The sequence below is a fragment of the Calliphora vicina genome, chromosome 3, assembly GCF_958450345.1.
Source record: "Calliphora vicina chromosome 3, idCalVici1.1, whole genome shotgun sequence".
NCBI classification, from domain to species: domain Eukaryota; kingdom Metazoa; phylum Arthropoda; class Insecta; order Diptera; family Calliphoridae; genus Calliphora; species Calliphora vicina.
This window is the reverse complement of record NC_088782.1, coordinates 70,016,625-70,038,884: the sequence shown is the minus strand read 5'-3', so window position 1 is coordinate 70,038,884 and position 22,260 is coordinate 70,016,625. Positions and strand designations below refer to the sequence as shown.

Here is a 22,260-nt window from a genome sequence, read left to right as displayed (position 1 = left end):
TTTTTTCAATTTCGTTTCTTTATTTTAAAACTGAATGTTCTTGGTTAAACAATTTGAAAATTCCATGTAATTTTTAAATTATATTCATTTAAAAACAATAATGAAAATACAATAAACAAAAGTAAAAAACAAAACACACATATTAATACACATTAAAAAGTTCAAGAAGTTTATCATTCTACATCTCGTACATGTACGACTAAATACATATGGAATTTATGTGGAATTTAAAAAAAAATCACCTCCAACAATTTAATTATTTAACATAGTAGTATATTTTATTTATGTAAAGAGTACACGGACACCCAAACGCCAATCAGAACCGGAACCTTCAGCACGATGGTATAGATAAAATTGATAAAACAATACAAAAATTATTTACGTTTCCTATAATCATGATGCAGATGGAAGCGAGCCGAATAGCGAGTATTACCGTTTTGCAAGGAGCTCGAACGATGTAAAACTTTGGCCGAGCCGTCTATCTGAGTATTGCCATCGGTACTACGCCACAGATTTGCAATGGCTTCTAATGCGATTTCAGTTTCATCTTCTTTGTCATCATGTTCAGCAGATAGGGTCAAATCAATTTGTCTTTTTAATCGTGTTTTTAATAGTTGATGTCGTTCTTGAACATGATTCGGTAATGGTGTAGAGTTGATTAGAACAACCAATGCCAAAATTAAGAATGTGATTATTCTGGCGGAGAAAATCATTTTAAAAAACTACTACACTTTTGTTTAGTACAAGTTGCCCGTTCAAATATTTTATTAAAACTGAGTTGATAAGAGAATTAACTGTAGCTTAAATGAGATGACTAGCATGTAGCCTTTGGCAATGTTTCATTTAGTATAATCTAAAAAATGTGTAATACATTCAATAATAATTAATTTATAAAAATATGTAATTCTTGATGAACATTTTATTTGTATACTACATAATTAATACTGGAAATTGCAAAAATCCAACAAAATCGAAAACCTATTGGTTTTGGTTTCCGGCTAGTTTATTAAATATTATAATATATTGGTTCCTTGCATCCCATATATTCGAGTAATCGATTAATTAATCCTATATTATTCGAACGAATAATGATTAAAAGAAATTATTCGAATAAAGTATCGTATGCGGAAAAAATTACTAACATTAAACCAACATTTTTTATGGTACACTTTTAAGAATGTTATTGTCCACTAATATTGATGAAACATATATGGTTTAAAAGGTTATTTTCTCTAGATATGCACAATATAAAAAATTGTTTCAAAACTCTTTCCATAAAAGTGGTAAAAATCATTTTGAGAGTGGTATTATATAAAACTGTATTAATTTTTTTATTTTTTTTTATTTTTATTTATTTTTATTGATTTCAATACATAAAAGCCTTCGTGGCTTTTATGTATTAATTATGTAATTAATGTAAGCAACAAATTAATCACATCCATGCATTTTTGTGGCAGTTTTGAATGATTTTACGATTTGAATTTAACGGTCTGCAACGACTGCTTGCTACTTTTATCATGTTTATAAACATTTCCAATACTCGAAGCTTCTACTTATCAACAATGTTGTTAACACGCTGTTATTAACATTGCTTTTGAGTATGACAGCACTGACTGTTATAGTTGCTAACATTGGAACATTCTAGTTTTGTCAGTTAGATAGTTAATTCATGAAACTACTAGACTATGGCATTGTGTATATAAATACATAAGCGGTATTCACAATCTTGTGCATTTGTATTGCTAATTTATGCAATGGTGTATTTCTGTATATTTTGTTAGTGTAAAGTAAAAAATGCAATGCAAGTACAATGATGCAAGACCATTTGCACAAGATTGTGAATTGGGCTATAGTAACAGAAAATTGCAGTCAGTTTATCATAGGCGCTGTTAGAATTAACATCAACTGCATTATTAGTGTATTCTTGTACATTATAAAGTGTGTAAAGATAGGGTCACACATGGCAAATATTTGACGAAAAAGACGTAACCACTTTATTTATCACACATTTGTTTGGGGTTGTTTACTCTTACAAGTATTTTATAAGATCAAACAGCATCAAATAAAATAAAACTAAATATTTGTTTTGAATTGTCCTGAGTAACAGGAGTTTTTTAAATAAATAAGAGAATTAAAATATATTTTGTTTAGTATTTGTTACGTCTTTTTCGTCAATATTTGCCATCTGTGACCCAACCTTAATATAAGTGTGTGTATTAAATGAAAGTATTTAAATTGTTGTGTAAATTTGAATAAATAAGGAGTTTTTACAAATATTAAACTTGTTGAAAATATACTTATTGTTTTTCCACTTGCTCAATTTGTTAAATAATACTTGTAACTTATTTTTGTAGTATGTTTTGAAATTGTTTTTTGAAATGAAAATTTTTCTATCTTTAAAAATATTATTCGATACTTGTATTACAACATTCATAATTCATTAATAAATTTAAATAAACTTTTGAGTTCACAATTTTAATAGGTTATGGGCCTTTTATAATTAAGATTGTGTGAGATCCACGAAAGAATAAAGTTGGTTAATTTTATTGCCTGAATTCCCACTGTGTAATTTGTTTTTAATTACTGTTTGAATCTTGTATATTATTTTGTGCGGAATGGCTGATCCAAAACTTTTAATAACGAAGCTCAATCGCGATAATTATGAAATATGGAAGTATCGGATGAAATTATTGCTCAAGAAAGAGAAGGTATGGGAAGTAATAGAAAATGAAATCCCAGAAGTCCCCACAGAAAAATGGAAAGAGCTTGATAATGAAGCAACTATATTGATTGGGTTGGCTGTTGATGAAACAGAAGTTTTTCGTATTGCCAACTGTAAATTTGCTAGAGATGCTTGGAATGTTCTTAGAGCATATCATGAAAAATCAACTCTTAGTAACAAAGTCAAATTAATGAGAACAATTTGTGAACTTAAACTGCAGCCGGGAGAGGATATGGACAAGCATATCACCCAAATGAAATTACTGTTTTGTAAATTACAATCTCTTGGTGAGGAAATTTCTGAATCCTGGCTAATTTCAATGCTACTTAGTAGTTTACCCAGCTTGTACGATACCCTTATAACAGCACTTGAAGTAAGAGATGAAAAAGATTTAACTATGACCATCGTTGAAAACAAATTGCTTGAGGAATTTGAAAAACATAAGAAGAGAGAATCTGTTGAAGATTCCGTATTAAAAACGACAAATAAATTTAAAAAGCATAATAATAAAAATATTGTATGTCACTATTGCCGTGGTATTGGTCACATACGGAAAGATTGCTATAAATTCAAAAATGAAAAACATCAGAAAGCTAAATTGGCCGAAAATGAGGAAAATAATTGGTGTTTTGTTCTTAATGGAGAAGAAGGTGTGTGGGTGGTCGACTCTGGTGCTACTTGTCATATTTGTAGCAGTGAAAGTGAATTTACAAATTTGGATAAATCATGGCGTGAAAAGGTAACTGTCGCTAATGGTGATGGAGTTTATTCAAATGGAAAAGGTGACTGTAAAATAAAAATGCTAAATCAGCAAGGTGTTGAAAACGTTATTACTGTCCAAGACGTACTTTACATTCCATCATTCAAAGGAAACTTGCTATCTGTGAAGAAAATGTCATTAAAAGGCTACAAGGTTTTATTTTTTGGTACAAACTGTAAAATTCTAGATTTGAATAATACTGAGGTCGGTGTTGCTGAGTGCGTCAATAATCTATATCAATTAAAAACTCAAACATGTCAAGAAGTTAATAAAGTTTTATGTAACTCGAATCAATGTCAGCATTATTACCATAAACTTTTTGGACACAGAGATTTCAATGCAGTAAAGGCCATGCAATCTGGTAAGCTAAACGAAGATTTTAAAATTATAGATTGTGGTATTCGAACTACATGCGACGTTTGTGCTAAATGCAAATTAACAAAGAATCCGTTTCCCAAGAAGTCAGAGGCAAAATCCAATATGGTTATTGAGTTAATTCATACAGATGTTTGTGGCCCTATGCAAAGTATAACTCCTGGAAAGAAAAGGTATTTTATAACTTTCATTGACGACTATAGCCGTTATACTGTTGTATATTTAATTAATGAAAAATCGGAAGTTTTCGATAAAATGAAGTTATATGTAGAAATGGTAAAAAATAAGTTTGGACAGGTACCTAAATGTATAAGGTCGGATAATGGTACTGAATATAAGTCGAAAAAGATGTTCGAATTTTTAAGAAGTTATGGTATCATGTCTCAATTTAGCGTTCCATATTGTCCACAACAAAACGGAGTAGCTGAACGAAAAAATCGCTATCTTGTGGAAATGGCTCGTTGTCTTTTAGAAGAAGCAAGTCTACCAAACATTTATTGGGGGGAAGCTATTATGTACTCCAATTATCTACAAAATCGACTTGTTACAAGCGCTATACCTTGTACTCCCTATGAAAGATGGGAAGATCGAAAACCTAAAATAAAAAATCTTCATATATTTGGTTCCAAAGCATATATCCTAATTCCAAAAGTGAATAGGAAGAAATTTGATAACAAATCTAATTTATTAACTTTTGTGGGTTGTGATGAAGAAAGCAAAGGATTGCGTTTTGTGGACACAAGTACAAATAAACTAACTATTAGCAGAGATTTCAAATTTGTTTCTTCGAAAGTATTGTTGAATTTGAAATGTGACAATAAAGAATTGGAAACTGATAATAATTTGGAAATAACTATTGCGCATAAATCTATTAATGTTAGTGATATTATTACAGATGATGACTCTGATGTAGGTTCATACTGCAGTATTACAAGCGATCTTGAATATTTTACAAACTCTGAAGCCACTAATACTAATAATCCATCTGAAATTGAAGTGATTGAACCAACCCTACGAAGATCATCAAGAATAAACAAAGGGATACCTCCGGCGAAATATGCAGTTCGTTTGGCAGAATCTGATGACGTAATTGAACCAAAAACTTATAAACAAGCCATGAAATCAAATGAAAAACATGAATGGGAATCTGCAATGAAGGAGGAGATGGATTCACTAAAGAAGAATCACACTTGGGATTTAGTGCAAGCGCCGCCAGATGCTAATATAGTCGGCTGTAAATGGACATACAAAGCAAAAAGAGGAGCTGATGGTAAAATTAAACGTTTTAAAGCTCGTTTAGTCGCACAAGGTTTCAATCAAAAGTATGGTTGCGATTATGACGAGGTATTTGCCCCTGTGGTTCGCCAAGCTACATTCCGTATTCTTTTGTCGATTGCTAGTGTTAGAAGAATGCATGTGGAACATCTGGACGTGAAGTGTGCCTTTTTAAATGGATACCTTAAAGAAACAATTTATATGAAACAACCACCTGGTTTTATCGAAGGTGATGAAAGTCAAGTATGTCTACTGAAACGTTCGTTATATGGACTTAAGCAAGCAGCAAACGTATGGAATAAAGCCTTGAATGATGTCCTCATGAGTGGTAATTTTGAGCAAAGCAAAGCAGATCCATGTTTATACAGAAAAGTCATCAATGGAGAAGATATTTATATTTTAATATATGTTGATGACTTAATAGTAGCTTCTACAAACAAAAATTTAATTAAACATGCTCTTGAACTACTCAACAGCAAATTTGTAGTCAACAGTTTAGGTGAAATATCATATTACCTAGGACTAGAAGTAATAAAATCAAAAGAAAACCAATTTAAAATACGCCAAAAACAGTACATTGAAAATATGCTATTGAAGTTTGGTTTACAAGATGCAAAACCGTGCAAATATCCACTTGAACCGTCTTATGGAAAAACTGATTCCGACCCTCTATTACGTAATGATGAATATCAAAGCTTACTGGGATCATTATTATATATTGCAGTCAATACTCGTCCAGATATTTGCGCTAGTGTAGCCATCCTTGCAAGAAAGACGTGTAATCCAAATCAAGAGGATTGGAATGAACTTAAGCGTGTTGCAAAATATTTAAAGGGTACAAGCAAATTATATTTAAACCTTAGTGATAATGGTACCGATCGTAATTTACTAATTGGATATGCTGATGCCAACTGGGCGGAATGTAGAATCGATAGAAAATCGAATTCAGGATACATTTTCTTGATTAATAATAGTGCAGTTAGTTGGGCTTGCAAGAAACAAACTACTGTTTCATTATCGACAACAGAAGCAGAGTTTATTTCATTGTCGGAAGCCGCTAAGGAAGCTGTCTGGATAAGAAATATTTTAAATGATTTAAATTGTAAACAAACAAATCCTACAGTTATTTTTGAAGACAATAGAAGCTGCCTAAATCTTATTAAGGAAGAAAAACTTAGCAACAGATCAAAACATATCGACATTAAATTCCACTTCGTTAAAGATTATGTTGATAAGAAAATCATCGAATGCAAGTACTGCCCTTCAGAAGAAATGATTGCTGATATGTTAACAAAACCTTTATCTAAATCAAAACTGGAAAACTTAAGATGCAAAGCCAATATGAAGACATTCGCAATTGAGGAGGAGTGTTGAAAATATACTTATTGTTTTTCCACTTGCTCAATTTGTTAAATAATACTTGTAACTTATTTTTGTAGTATGTTTTGAAATTGTTTTTTGAAATGAAAATTTTTCTATCTTTAAAAATATTATTCGATACTTGTATTACAACATTCATAATTCATTAATAAATTTAAATAAACTTTTGAGTTCACAATTTTAATAAAACTACTAAACTGCTAACGAATTATGTTTATTTTAAGGAAATAAACCACCGTTTAGAAATTTGTTATGCCTACAAACTCAAATTAACAGTTACACTCATCAGTTTTTGAATTTAGTTTTTTAATAATACGTACCAAAATAAGTTTGTATTGGCAATGCATTTGGGAAAATTGATTTCTTTATTAACAATAATTTAAATAAACGGTATAAACTCATTTTCCTTAGTTATTCAGCTCATTAATAATTCTATCATTATGCTGTTGCCCTTAATTAATTATTTTCCAATAACAAAATTATTTACTATAAAACCATTGACAATTGCAAATAATTTCTAAACAATTTATTTAAACATTTTTATAATTTAAATTTTGGGTTCAGTAATTTTAGCTGGTGGCCAATCCCACTGTTTGTTGGGAATAGGTTGTGCCAATTTTTCCCAAGGTTTCCAGCCCAACATTTTACGTGCCAATACCAATTCATTTTCAGCTTGTACAATCAATTCTTCAACTTGACCGCATCCAATGGCTTTTTCCAAAGCGTTGAGGTCCTTGTTCTTTAAATAAAAAATTTAAAAATTACTTATTTAATTTTTAGTTTTAAAATAAAATAAGCTTCCTTACGGTTTGGACAATTTTTGCTCGTTGTTGTACAATTTGTTCAGTGTATTTGCGGTAGGCAGCATCTTGAGGCATCTTAGCTACGGCTCTTAAGATTTTACCATACAGAGCACTTAAGGTATGATGGGGATTAATGGCCACAGCCATGCCTGTTAAGCCGGTCGACTGAAAATAATAGTATCATTATACCAAATTGTCTTTTGCCAAGGTTAGGTATTTTGGACAAAACACTTTCCGAAACACGTATGACATAACAAAAACAATTCATTTATTCCCATTTTGTATACGTTAAAATATTACTGGAAAAGTAGCTATTTGTTTTTGAAGTTTAACAAGCTTATTCTATACTTACAGCTTTTAATATTTTAGACATATTTGCTAGATTTTGCAATGAATGTTTTTAACAAAAACAGTGGATAAAAACCACAAATCTCAAAAATAATTGAGCTAAAAATCGAAAAAAATTAAACAGCTGGTGAAACTGTTGCCAGACTTTCCTTTATAGTTACCATATTTATAATTTTTTTGAAACCCATAAGCTGGTTAAAATGATATACGGCAACATTTAACATACACTTAGAGATTGAAATGTAAATATTTCAACTGAAAAGAAAGGTGCGCTACCGATTCGAACGTTTCCACGACAATTTGATCTTCGCTCGGAACGACCCGAAAATTTGTTTCGCCATGAAAAAATTTTCAATAGTGGAACTGTTAGAACAACAACAACCAATTCGAAACTGTTAAAAATTAACGGTAACGCTAATTTGAATTAATTCGTAATGGTATTTTAGCGGTAATGATATTTTGGCTTATCGGTATGTGTTATTTCGGTAAAGGTATTTCAATGACAACGAAAAATTCGGTCGAATTAATAAAATTTAAAATAGATTTCACTCAATTATTTAAAATAAAAATCTTTGTATTTTTATAATATTGTTACGTTTTAACCTTTTCAAAACGCTGGTTTATTTCCTTTAAATAAACCGGATACTTTTGATTGCAAATAAAAGCCGTTTAGTAGTTTGAAAATTGTAACAACTCTTTATTTCTTTAAAATGTACTACAGCAACAGAATTAAATAGCCACTCAATGTTTTTTATACACGTTTATAAATTCTCAGAAATACAGACACAATTTATAATGTACACGAATTTACTTGAAAAACACAACACACTTTAAGGCACTTAGTTGATGTTTATTCGAAAAGCTTCTCTGATAAACTCACTAACGACTGCAACCTCTGCTACTATTTATAACACTGCCATCTGCACTCTAGATTTCTCTTTAACTGTCTAGAGGTTTCTAATACATACGCCATCTGTGGTGTACTTTCTACAATGTTCTTTAACTGAATATTCGAAATCGAATACAGCGTTGCCAACTTACGGTCAAATCAACTGAAAGCTTTTATTTAATAATGCCCACAGATATGTTACAGTTTTACAGCACTGTTATTTGAAAGCATAATGCTACTTTTAAATCAGCCGTTGAAATCGTTATATTTGAATTCAAGTATAATTTCGTAACAATATAAAATTATTTATAGAACAACGGTAAAGATATTTTCGATATAACGATATTTTAGCGTTAGCGTTTGTAGTTATTATGGTATGGGTATAATCGAACAGGTAACTCTAGCTTAGTGGTAACGGTAGCCAATCAATAAAATTAAAAAAAAAAAAAAATTAAAATTAAATCAAATAAAATATATTTTTTTATTTATTTCAATCCTTATTTATCATTAAAAATTTAAAAAAAAATAAGGTTTCTGAGTCTCCTGAATATAAAATATAAGCACTATGTATGTACATGTATTTGGTATCATTGAAAACCTAACGAAAATATATATGTCCTATCAATGTTCAGACTAACATTTACCATAAAAACCAGAAATATCAGAATTTTATGACTTTTCGTGAAGAAAATTCGAATCGATTAAGACATAGTAATAAAATTTGGAACTTATATCGATCGAAAGATATTTTAATCAGCTGGTTGATAACTTTTTTCTGCTAATATTCATATTTTCAGTATTGCCGGCCTTCGGCCGTGCGATGGGACTTCATACTCTGGGGTGTATCGGACACAGTCTTCGCTAAAATCACTTCTTCTGAAATACTGTCATATAAATTCAAAAATTAAATTTTGGTTCACAATGTTAATAAAGAGTACCATATTACATATCATCTAAAAGGAAATTTGAAGCACTATTCAATGGTACCCATAATAATCAGATCATTTTCTAAATATATGAGAAATTGAATGTTATATATATATTGACTTTAAATTCTCTATAACTCCTAAACTAAGAGAGAGCGCGAAACATTTTAACGTTTTTTGCGATTATAATTATGAGAGCTATCAATACAAGAAATTTAAAAAAAAAATGTAAGCTGTTTCGACGATCTTGATTTATGCCATAATCAGTTTTTTTCGGAGGTCAATAAATTTGCCTTGATTATAATCATAACTAAACTGAACTGCACCCCCACTAATATTATTATTTACGGCGAATTCTAAAGAGTTGCCACTATTGATTTTATTTTAATTGTCAGTCCTGAAACTCTGGCAAGTCTGGCTTATCTGAAAAAATTAAGAGAGTTAAAGAAAAAATTCAATAGCGGTGTGAAAAGTTTTATTTGTTTATATTTTTTACAATAAATTTATGTCAAGTATTTAAAACTTAAATTTTAAGTTATCAACAATTTATTTAATATTGAATAAATACTCAAAGATTAACTGCAATTATTTTAAAAGTAACATCTACAGAGCACGCTATTTAATAATGATATTAGATTGATATCAAGAATTAGTAAACACTTAATGGGAGCAGCAACTGTAGCAGCAGAAAGCTAACTAAAGCGACGTCGGAACAAGAACATAAAACATCCAAGAGAACTGGCCCAGTCTCAACTCAGAAGCGGCGGTGTATAGTAATTGTGCGGACGATTAACAAAGCAGCCGTACAATACGTTCAAAGAAAGTTTGTCAAAACACAGGGGGAAAAGTGAAATTGTTAATGAACCACAAAGTAAAAAAATACGCGAATAATTTCAGCAATATCAACGTCTGAGAGTAGTTAGTGAAAAGTGATAAAAATCGTGTGTTCAAAAGGTCGTTAATTAATAAATATTAGAAAATAATACATTTAAATACAAGAAATATTAACAGAGGTCAGCATCTTTAGCACGGTGTATACTTTATAGTAATTTTTATTCATAATCATCATTTCCGTACGTTCAGGTTTTTGACTGACAACCAGCTGCTGCTGATTTTCCTCTCTTGAATATTTTGTTGTTTGACCAGTGGTTTCTGCCAGTTTAGAGATTGTTGTTGAGTATCTTCTTCAATAACATCTTTAAAATAATTAAAAAAATTCAAAAACTCAAGCTTGTACACCAACAACGTGTTGTTTACAGCAACAAACAGCTCATCTTTACTAGAAACTATTTTCCAGGCAGTTAGACCGACAGGTATGTGTGTTATACTAAGTATTCAGTTGTGAACATCAGCAATATGTATTGTATGACTGTGCTCGCTAACATCTTTGCGCATAATTCTTTAAAGTGTAATAAACAATTCAATTGCTGACGTCAATAATAAAATACAAATTCTTATAAAATGAAACTATTACTTTTCCAATCTAAAAAACAATACTAATACAAGTGTATTCTTTTTGCATTATTCAGAAATTTAGTACACTTTTGATACGAGATGGCTCCCCCCACTGTTTTAGTAACGGGTGGTGCTGGCTATATTGGTTCCCATACCGTTTTGGAAATGTTAAACGCTGGTTACAATGTAGTTTGCGTCGATAATTTGTGCAATGCCTACAGTTCCAGTACGGCAAAACTTCCCGAAGCATTAAATCGTGTCCAAGAAATAACTGGCAAAAAAGTTCATTTTTATCGCGTCGACATAACTGATCGTGAACAAGTGCGCGCAGTTTTTCAAGAGGTAAGTAATTAATTAGTACATATATTCGTTCGCCCATTATTAATGCTCCAACAATTATTTTGCATTAAACATTCTTAATTTTCATCACCTTTTTCAAGTTTTTTATATTGTACACTTGTGTGTATACATTTGTTTAGGCGTGTTTTTTGTATTATATTGATTTGTTTCATTCATCTTCAAGTATTTTGTATCTCCAGTTCATTGCCCTTCTCATGGCCTACTTACATAATATTAACATCTCATTTTGAGTTTTTTATTTATAGGTCTAACAAAATTTGATATATTTTTCCTATTTATTGAGAGTACAAGTTTGTTCTATACTATGTTAATATGTAATTAAATATTAATTTGTTGTGCAATTTGAACTTGACATTGAGTAATTTTGGTGGTCATTGTCGTTTAAATATTAATGATTTAGTACAATTTTACAGAGGAGTGTTTATATTGAACTGTATTAAAAAGTGTTATCAAAATTTATGAATATTGCTTATTTAATTTAATTTTTTTCAAATTAAAATATTTTATACCTTTTATCGTGGTGATAATAAGAGTTTGTTATTACAAAAAAAAACATTCGATATTTTATTCACAAGTTGTGAACACAGTATTCTCTTTGGTTCTAGTTTTTGATAAGTGAAAAACTAGAAAGGTCTGAAAGCAGTTCTTAAAAACTTGTACCTATTGAACTTGCAAAGTTTGTTTATTTGTATGTTTGTTGTTTTAAGTCAAAATTTGTAACTGATTTTTGAACCAGTTCTCGTAACTTGAATAGGATGAAATATGACAATGCAATATTATGTTCGAAAATTCCAAATTAAATTAAAAATTTTAATATAATTTCGAAGAATGTTTAAATCTGTTAAAATAATCTCTTGATCATGCATAATCCTAATGTCATACAATATTTATGCAAGAAAATTCCAAATTAAATTTGAAATTTCGAACTTATGTTCGAAAATGTTTGAAAGACATCAAAATAATCTCTAAATCATGAGGATTCTTGAATAAATAATTTTAGTTTTATTTGACGCTAATTTCTTTCATTTTCCAATTCCTAGTCAATTTTTTTTAAAAAATGTCAGAATAATGTTCGAAAATACGAATCATTTAATTTTTAATGAAATGTTGGATAATTTTACCAATAACGATTCTAAATCGGATGAGTTGGTTAACAATTAAAATTGTATAAGAAAATAATATTATTAAGTCAACCAAAAAAATATAAAATAATTGAACAAGTTATTTAATCTTTTTACGTTTTATTCAGTTCGTACGCCTCTGGCCTCTAAGTTAAAGATATTCAATAATAGAAAATATATTAATTGTTTAACACAATTATTTGATGAAAAACATTGATGTTTGAACAGCTTTTTTTCTATTCTCTTTTTTAGATCATACAATATTTATTTTATTTGTAAAACCTCAGTTTAATTCTTTATAAATAAAAGTAAGAAATCGATCATAACTTCTTTCTTTGAAAGTTACAAATAATCTTAAAGTTATATAGAATTCTCCAATTAACTACTTTTCAAACTAAATAATAAAAATTGCTTTATGCCAAATGATAAGATAATAAAAACTTGATGAGAGAAGTTAATTTCAATAGATATGAAAACTAAACTTAATGAATAATTCGGCTTCTACTAAATATCTGAAATATGTACCTCAAAAAAAAATTTAGTTGATTATGAATTAACGTTTGTTGTTTTATAATGTTTTATAATATTCTAAAGGCCTCATTTAATAAAACGAACCATCAAACTATACATATTTATCAACAAAGCATTATACATATTTACATTAAAACTTGCATGTCTGTATTAAAGAAAACATATTTCTCTACTTTGAATAAATAACATAATTAAAAATGTCCCATTATTTCAATTATATTTCGTCTACTTTTTATCGTGTTGGCTGTTTTCGAAGAATTTTTTTATATAAACAACACACAATATAATATTCTTACATATGTACATGCGCTTTTCGTTAAGATAACTAAAAATAATATTTTTAATATTTCACAACGTCAGACGTACATACATTTCTGTTTGCTTCCCCTTTTGGTTTGCGTACGTGTGCATAACAAAATATTTATCACGCTCTTGAAACATTTTGTAGCAAAAATATCAAACAGTAAAAAGGTCGTTATCAATTGAAATATACTTCTTTTTGTTTGGTTGTTTAACACATTTATAGTTTATCAATTATGTAGTATGTTGCATTTGTATTTAATTTTTAAAAAAAAAACATATTTTAATTTCTTAAAATGTATGTAAATAATGTATATCAGCTTATTATTATTATTATTATTTGCTTTTATTTTTATTATCTACAAATTTTATTTTTACATTGACTCTTTCGTCTTTCAAGCATTCTTATCAGTGTTATGAATGCACTTTTACTATTATCGGTCTTGTTTACATTTGCTTGGAACTTGTAATATTTAGCATTTAATATATACTTGTTTATATTTTTTATTTAAACATTATTACTAGCAGTATCTGTTTGTTAAGGTCAAAATATTTTCTTTATTTTCAAGTGTTTTGATCACGTATATACTTTAATTGTATTTATTTGTTGCTATATGTACAATAAATGATCAAAACATGATTAGATAATAGACTTTGTTTGAAATTGACACATCTTGAGAGTCACATCTTATAATTTTGTGGGTGTTGCTTATAAAATTTAAATCATGACGCACATGTTATAAGTAATAAGCAAATTAGATTTACTTCAAAATCAATTACGGAAGCATGAATGATCATGATATAAAAAGTTTTCAATTATTCAAATTCTCACGCATTAAACTACATGTTTATAGTAAAAATTTACGAATCGAATATATTTGAACATGTGGCATGTCCGTTTTAAGTGATATATTTATCAACTTCAACGTATTCAATAGCTTGTTTATAGTTGATAATAATTTTAAATGTTTTCAATATCTTTGCGAAAGTATAGAAAAAAGTTTGACTTCATATGTATATTCCATTCACTTAATTAACATGATCATTCATCCTGCATTTGGTGGGATTATCGCGCTTTGTTAAGGCTCCTCGCCTACATTTTTTATCTCGCTTTTAGCTGTTTCAGACCTGTAACTATAATTTTGCAAATTTAAAAAAAATATATATATATAAAATTTCAAAACTTTGATCATTAACCTCTTTTTAATCACTTAAAACTCATCGCTTTATTTTCGTAAGCGTTTTTAATGACATTTGCTAATCTAAATTCAATGAGTCCTTTGGAATGAGTCCGTTCCATTGCATATATAGTATATAATGCTATTAACTAGACAGAAATTATTCTAATTCAGCTATTTCGAGAATTAGTGATTTTATAACGAATATTAACGTTCTTAATCATGAATATGTTTCTATATTTCGATCGACTACTTTGAGTGGAAATTCAACATGAGTTTTTTTATTGTAACAAAAACAAAATAACATTGAATATAAAATATGTGATTTATATGGAAACCGCTACTTTGTTAGCGGAATTGTTAGAATAAAGCAATTAACAGTAACTAACAATAAACAAATTCAATTTGGGTCCTATCATCAAAACGAAATCTATCAGTAGATGGCGCAATTTGATCAATTAATGTTATATTTAGGTAGCATTCATTTTGTATTGTCCTTTAAATTTGTTATTAGCCATTAATGGCTCCTAAGGCTTGGTTATATAAATTGAAGATAAATAAATAAAATATTTATTATACAAAAAACATTAAAAAAAAATTTTAGTACAAAAAAAAATTTTTTTGGGAATGCGACTTGAACTTTCAATGAAAATTATAACTTTTTCTTTCAGCACATGTTCTAAAATCACTACTTACAGAAAGAGGCAAAATAACTTGTTTAATAACATATGGCCATTTCCATTTCATCGTACGTGATATTTGTACGCCAATGGAATAGATTTTGCAAAAATAAGAGTAACTGAATAATAATTTGGTCTTTATGTTCTATTCAGAGGGAACTACATTAAAAAATAAGTACATTCAAAACATTGTTAGCCAAAATATCGAATGAAATAAGGGTATTCGTATGAGACATAAAACGGACGCCATTTTGAGTTACATATAAAAGTAGCCAAACATCTGCGTATCGAGAGACATTTTGTTTGCCTTTGAATTTCAACAAATTATATCGTTGTCGGAAAGATAAAAGTCTTCTAAAACTTTTTCTGTTATAGAATCAAAGCAACAAAAAAGTTCTTCAACAACTTCTCTAAACTTGTTCGAAGTTATAAAGAAGAGGTTTTTATACTTTAATAAAAAATCTAGAAACGTTCCAATAAAGGACAATTTCGAACAAAGCTCCTTGATAGTAAGCCATATTTTCAAACATATTTGTTGTTTATATTGAGAACGCCTGTTGAACACGTATTTAGTTTCATACATGATGCTTAAAGCTAAGTAGTCCCTTCAAAGAAGAGAAAATATCTTAATTAACTAATCAACAAATCACAAAATTATATACAAAATTGTCATTTGGTTTGTGAACTTACTAATTTTACTCTTCATAATATTTTTATTGCATTATCATTATTGAAACAAAATCTCCTAATTAACTGATTTAATTTACAATTGTTTCATAATTATTTTTTAAAAAATTAAATTTGCAAATTGATTTCAATTATAATAAAATTATCATTATTTTTTCTAGCATAAAATTGATATGGTAGCACATTTTGCTGCCCTTAAAGCTGTTGGTGAATCATGTCGCATTCCATTGCAATACTACCACAACAACATGACTGGCACCAATGTCTTGCTAGAGGCCATGGCTGACAACAACGTTTTTAAATTCGTGTACAGTTCTAGTGCTACCGTCTATGGAGAACCACAATTTTTACCAGTCACAGAGGAGCATCCAACTGGAAATTGCACTAGTCCCTATGGCAAAACTAAATACTTTACAGAAGAGATTCTAAAGGATTTATGCAAATCAGATAAGGTAAATAAGGGATAAATTACAAACCACAGCAATAAATAATAATCAGTTTGTATATTTATTAGCGTTGGGCAGTTGTTTCTTTGCGTTACTTTAATCCTGTGGGTGCACATCCCACGGGACTCATTGGAGAAGATCCAAATGGTGAACCAAATAATTTAATGCCATACATAGCTCAGGTAGCTGTGGGCAGACGTGATTGTCTACAAGTTTACGGTACCGATTTCCCCACCAAAGATGGTACTGGCGTACGTGATTATATACACATCGTTGACTTGGCTGAAGGTCATGTTAAAGCTTTAGATAAACTACGTAATATAGCAGAGACTGGTTTCTTTGCCTATAATCTTGGAACAGGCGTAGGCTATTCTGTGCTGGAAATGGTTCATGCCTTTGAAAAGGCTTCCGGCCGTAAAATTAATCATAAACTTGTCGAAAGACGTGCCGGTGATGTGGCCACCTGTTTTGCCGATGCTTCTTTGGCTGCAAAAGTTTTAGGATGGCAAGCTACTCGGGGTATTGTTGAAATGTGTGCTGATACCTGGCGTTGGCAGAGTAATAACCCCAATGGTTATGCTGTAAAATGATTTTGATTATTACCAATTGCATTTCTAAACTTTATTATATGATAACAAAACATTCTTGAAACCATGTATTTTTTAAATGTTTATTCAATTAATTATGTGTGTCTGTCTGTTTATATTAGTGAGTGTACATAAGTCGTAGTATATCTTGCCTTCTTGTCGCCGCTGATTTTTCTGATGACAGAAACGATGCTCTCCTATGTACATCTAATATATACAGTACAATACAATATTTTATATCATTGATGTTGTGTTTGTTTTGTTGTTTTTTTTTTTATTTGCTTTAAAGTACACAAATTAGTCATTGTTTAACTAAAAATTCATATAATATGTTATTTTATGTAAAAACATGTTTTTCCCCTATAACAAATATTTTTTGTTCCTTTATTTCTTTATTGTCTGTTTTAGTTTTTAGATAAACATAACTTTATGAAAGAAAATTATAAATATTTAGTTCAATTATGAAATTCAAATGCATTTAAGCATTGCATAACATATACATACATACTACTTTAAATTATATTATATTATTACGTGTATTACCTATGTAAAGAAATATATTATTGTAAAAGCAAAAAAAGGAAGATTATTTTATGCAAATAAAAATGTGTAAAAGATTTTTAAGTTTTTCGTTTTTTTTTTTCAAAATTTTAGAAATTATTTCTTACAACTCGTTGTAGTAGACACTATTGGCTCAATCTGAATGTCCATTTCAAGAAAGTAAAATGGAGATTTTAAAATTGTAATTAGTACCAACAATTTGCAGTTATTTCAAACTAAAGTTAGAAAAAAAAAATTCTTAAAAAAGGAAACTATACACTTATAAAATGATTTTCAGCCTATATTTATTCATTTTAATTTATTGAGGACAGATTTATTTTTTTTCAATTTTCAGGAAAAATTAACCCTGAAGATGCATGCAAAGTAAAAATCATTTTTTATATTCAAAACACTTTCAAAAAGTAAAGTGAATGTTGCAATGTGTACATGGAAGGGTAGATATAAGCATATGATGAGATGATCAAAATAAATGTTATCTTTTAACCATGCCGTTAATGAATTAATTGATATGCTTAAATCCTTTGTACTTCAAATGTATTGCATTCATTCCTTTGAGAATTCATTCTTTATACATAGCATTAATTCCTTATTGAATAATTCAAATTATCTTGATTTGCATAGCAATCCAGTACAAAATAGCTTAATAAAATGTGTTGGATTATGTATTAAAATGTTCTTCAATTCAAATACATACATATATTACAAATATACTCAAGTCGATTATCAAAGATTACACAGATACGAAACAAATGACAGTTCACAAAAAAGCAGAGACCGAAAATAACGGGTTCACTTTCATTTCAATGGTAAATTCCCATTCGCAGCCATTTAAAAATAATTGTTTGTGATATATCACTGAGAGTGTGATTTATTCGAGAAAATTTTAGGTTTGGGGTTGAGAGAAACAGAAAAGAAATAAATACAAATAATCTGGACAAGAGATTTATAATTTATTTTTTTCGTAAAGGTCAGCTTGTGTCTTTTATTTGCGAACATGAAAAATAAACCGCAAAAATACATTTGATGCAAATCAACGCTTAATATATAAAATTTATCAAAAGATTAATAACCATAGAATAAACGGAAGGAGAGAGTAAAATATTACTCTCTTTTCACACATACGGGTGATACAAAAACAAAATACATGCAATCCATTGTCATGAATTAGGTTTCTGACAACAGACTTAGGTTTTTGGCTCTCAGTTACCTATCTAGTTGTTGTCTATGTTAATAACAATTTAAAAAAAATTCTCATTTCTGTTACTCAGACTTCATTACTTCATACTATCATATTATTTCCATAATTTGTTAAAAATTACTAATATGTTATTGTATGTAAATAAAAGAGAAAGTAACAGTTATTAAGAATAAGCACAAAGATGGTTTATCTCACACCAAACCATTAAAAAACAACAAAATCGAATAAAGGTCATACCAAACCATTTAAATAAAAATTATTTTATAACTGTTATTTTCAGTGATTTATTTTTATCACAAAATTATAAATCACAACTTGGGTTTTTTTGGCATGTGGACGAGTTATTTTCTGCAAAAAAGTAATATCGAACCGTATGGTTATGTGGTTAGCAGAGCGACAGAAAAAATAAAATTTTCAATAGGCAACGAATGTGATATATATTTGTCCCTCTTTCCAAACCACAACCATTTTGGTATTTTCTTTTATTTTCTATTGCCATATTACGGGAAACCAGCTGATACATATCTGTGTAATCTATGATTATTTTCAAGTAATTTTGTAAATGATTAAAAGCGAACCAAAAACAAAACTGAATGAAGAAAAAATATTTTAATTCAATTTGGAATTAAAAAAAAAATTAAACATTCAAAGGTTGAATGAATTCTGTTAGGAATTAATTCAACATTCGGACAACTAAATTTTTGGTGATTTTTTTAAAAGTTCATGGGCACGAAGTGAGCAATATTGGGGGGATTCCCAAAAACCTCCATTCAAACTACGAACCCATTTTAAACTGACTAGCACTCAGCATAGACTATGTGAACTTTCATTAAGATATATCCAATCGTTCACGAGGTACCGAATTATTTCCTAAATAAAAAGTTCCTAAACCCACTATCGTAATAATTAAGGGCTTAATTTTATAAAATGAATCGATAAATATTCAAAACATTTCCTAGTATTCTTTATACAGCAAATAACAGTGATACAAGCAAGAATCTTTTTTTTTAAATTTTTTGTACATTTATGGACTTATAGCCAGTTACTTAGTTGAATATCACCTGATTTTATGTTTCTCATAGAATTTAGAAAGAATAAACTACTGAGGCTTTTTAAGTAACCTTGAGAAATCTGTGTATATTTATATTTCACTGTTTCTATTAGTAAAACTTTCGGAGTATATTTTAAATTATCTGTACTACAATATTTTAGTAAATGCATAAAAGTAAAGAAATAGAGCTTATTCTCTAAAATATGTAAAAAAAAATAGCTTTTGAAAAACTAAGGGTAGTGATATAATTTTTTTATTTCTTCAAATATCCTCAATAATACCCGAGATGTTTCAAAAATTCTATAATTAGTTTAACAAAAATTGAGACTACAGTTTTGAAACTGTCGTTAAAAATCAAAATTTTTTAGCAATACTAGACAAAATATTAACGTTATGATACTGATACAAAAACTCATATGCAAGTAAAGTAAAAATATGCTTTTATTTGAATATTTCTCAAAATATTTAAATTTTTTCCGAAATTTCTTATTCAAGTGGCCTGATACACGTGAATGGCCTGAGGAATTACGCCACCTGTTAACGTTATCCTATCATCCATATATTATAAGGAACGTGTTTCTACAATCCATAGAACAATTCTAGGTGGGATACGAACAGTACCTTTATAATTTTTCGCCCATAAAATCTAGGAGTACTCTAGATACATATGTAAGAAGAAACTTGGAATCCTATTAACAAAAATGAGCAAAAGGTCCAATTAATTTAATTTCCAACAGGACAACGATCCCAAATAGTGACATATTTATATGTGGATTCCTTATAATGAAATAAATTTTAATATTTCATATTTCCTCTTAATGACATGATAGAAGTTTAAAAATTTCACCACAATAGTGCCCCAATTATCCACAGGAGTTCTTTTATAAAGCAAATTAGTTTACGAAAAATATTGCCTATCATTTTTGCACAAATTACTTACATTGATAACGGGAAATTTAAATTTTTTGATAGACAGGAATTATATCGAAATTTTATTTTACAAATTTAACTATATTTAAAATTAAAAACTTATATAGATTACGTACAACTAACATTTATGTTTAACGTGAACCAATTTAAGATAGCAAATATTTTCGCCCATACAATTGCGCCTTCTTCTCAAACATGGGTGATTTAATGGGAGTATTTACTTTATAAAACGAATTCATGGAATATTTTACATAGGTCTCATAGACTTCATTAAAGAAATTTTTGATGCCTTCATCGTTTTTATTGTCATGGACAATAAGAAATCGTATCTGACTGGCTGTGACAAAGGCCGATACAAACCATTGATTGAAACGATCTATTGATTTTAAATGCATATTGGGAGTTTTCCATTTATGTTCATCGACTAAATCCAAAGCGGCATGTGCTATAAATTGGGACAAATGACGATGATCTTCTTTCTGAAATGAAAAGACGACAATATTAAGTTTAAAAATGTCTAGGAAACACCTACTGTTGGACTTACCCTCATTTCTTTACTGACCGTTGTGAATTCCATTTCAAATATAGGATTATCATTGTGGCCCACAATAACAAAATAAAAAGTGGGCATATCGAATTTTATAAATTGGAAAAATTTTCAACAAGAAAATTAAATGATTTTAGAAAATTTGTTGATGACGATTGATTGTTTACTTTTTTCGAACAGCTGTGTAACTATAATTACTGCCAGATTATTGTAAAAAGGAAGCCACAGAAATAATGTCGAAATCAGAGATGTACAATTGTACATCTCTGATTTCATTTAAATGACTACAGTTTCGCAAATTTTAGTACATAATACCCAAATTGACAATACTGTTTATATTTAAAACAAATATTAAAATATTTGACGAAACCACTTTGACACTGAAAAAAAACACTTCTTGGAAAGGATTTGATTGGAGGATTTTTCTAACCAAAACGAATGAAAATCGTTAATTTTGTGCAAGTTTGTTTAGAAAATTACGGTAAAAATATAAATTCTGGTCTCAAAGTCCTTTTTGTTTGTGAAAGTTGCAAGTTTAAAGAATGGCTTCCAACATCGTACGAAGCGTTGATATGATTAAGATGGAATTGGGTTTGTAAATTACAGTTATAGAGCCATTAAATGAATCATTGAATGAGATACTTGGGAAAACATGAGAAACGGTATATGACTACTTGCTGAAAATTGTTTTTTCAGAAGAAACAATATTAAATTCGCAAAATTAACCCTTGTATTATTCATTGAGAATCACTGCTGCACATTGTCCAGTGTGCTTAGCTGGACATTGATTTTCGACACTTTTTTACAAATTGAAATCATGTGGACTGTGGTAGTGCCGTATCAGTAATCAAGGGTGATAAGTTCAACTCCAACCCTGTTGCCGTTTTTTTTACAGTTAATTGGATACATTAGCAACTCTATCCTAAACAAACGGTGTAAGAACGGCTTTGCAAAATATTTAATTCCAATACGAATTTATACAAGGTAGCCTCAACTACACAGATGATCAAAATAATATTCTCATGCAAATGTCAAACTCCATACATAAAAAATAAATCTGACTTCGCGTGAGTCAAACTCCATATAGAAAAAATTTACGAATTTGATCCTGCTGTCACCTTGTTAAATTCGTCTTGTTTAATTCTTTGTG

The 22,260-nt window shown here is 29.1% G+C and overlaps 4 protein-coding genes across 6 annotated transcripts; 1 reads left to right on the top strand and 3 right to left on the bottom strand.

Moving 5' to 3' along the window:
• LOC135953629 (uncharacterized) lies at positions 1-809 on the bottom strand. The gene is made up of 2 exons (XM_065503590.1): positions 434-809; positions 1-329 (listed from the first exon to the last, which is right to left on the bottom strand). The coding sequence occupies exons 1-2, from the start codon at positions 711-713 to the stop codon at positions 283-285; spliced, it is 327 nt and encodes a 108-aa protein (XP_065359662.1). The 5' UTR covers positions 714-809; the 3' UTR covers positions 1-282.
• Positions 810-7,023: 6,214 nt separating this feature from the next.
• On the bottom strand, positions 7,024-7,814 carry ND-13B (NADH dehydrogenase (ubiquinone) subunit ND-13B). The gene is made up of 3 exons (XM_065504135.1): positions 7,668-7,814; positions 7,319-7,480; positions 7,024-7,251 (listed from the first exon to the last, which is right to left on the bottom strand). Exons 1-3 carry the CDS (start codon positions 7,686-7,688, stop codon positions 7,060-7,062), a joined length of 375 nt encoding a protein of 124 aa, XP_065360207.1. The 5' UTR covers positions 7,689-7,814; the 3' UTR covers positions 7,024-7,059.
• Positions 7,815-10,138: 2,324 nt separating this feature from the next.
• On the top strand, positions 10,139-17,447 carry Gale (UDP-galactose 4'-epimerase). Of its 3 annotated transcripts, none has more exons than XM_065506311.1 (5): positions 10,139-10,491; positions 10,562-10,791; positions 11,008-11,275; positions 15,952-16,242; positions 16,305-17,447. In XM_065506311.1, exons 3-5 carry the CDS (start codon positions 11,033-11,035, stop codon positions 16,824-16,826), a joined length of 1,056 nt encoding a protein of 351 aa, XP_065362383.1. In that variant the 5' UTR covers positions 10,139-10,491; positions 10,562-10,791; positions 11,008-11,032; the 3' UTR covers positions 16,827-17,447. The 3 variants fall into 3 exon arrangements, with proteins under 3 accessions (XP_065362383.1, XP_065362384.1, XP_065362381.1); XM_065506309.1 differs by having other exon boundaries at positions 10,140-10,491; positions 11,016-11,275; XM_065506312.1 differs by lacking the exon at positions 10,562-10,791 and having other exon boundaries at positions 11,016-11,275.
• A 3,147-nt stretch (positions 17,448-20,594) lies between these two features.
• On the bottom strand, positions 20,595-21,304 carry Trs20 (TRAPP subunit 20). Its single transcript, XM_065503959.1, has 2 exons — positions 21,108-21,304; positions 20,595-21,042 (listed from the first exon to the last, which is right to left on the bottom strand). Exons 1-2 carry the CDS (start codon positions 21,192-21,194, stop codon positions 20,710-20,712), a joined length of 420 nt encoding a protein of 139 aa, XP_065360031.1. The 5' UTR covers positions 21,195-21,304; the 3' UTR covers positions 20,595-20,709.
• Between the last annotated feature and the right edge of the window lie 956 nt (positions 21,305-22,260).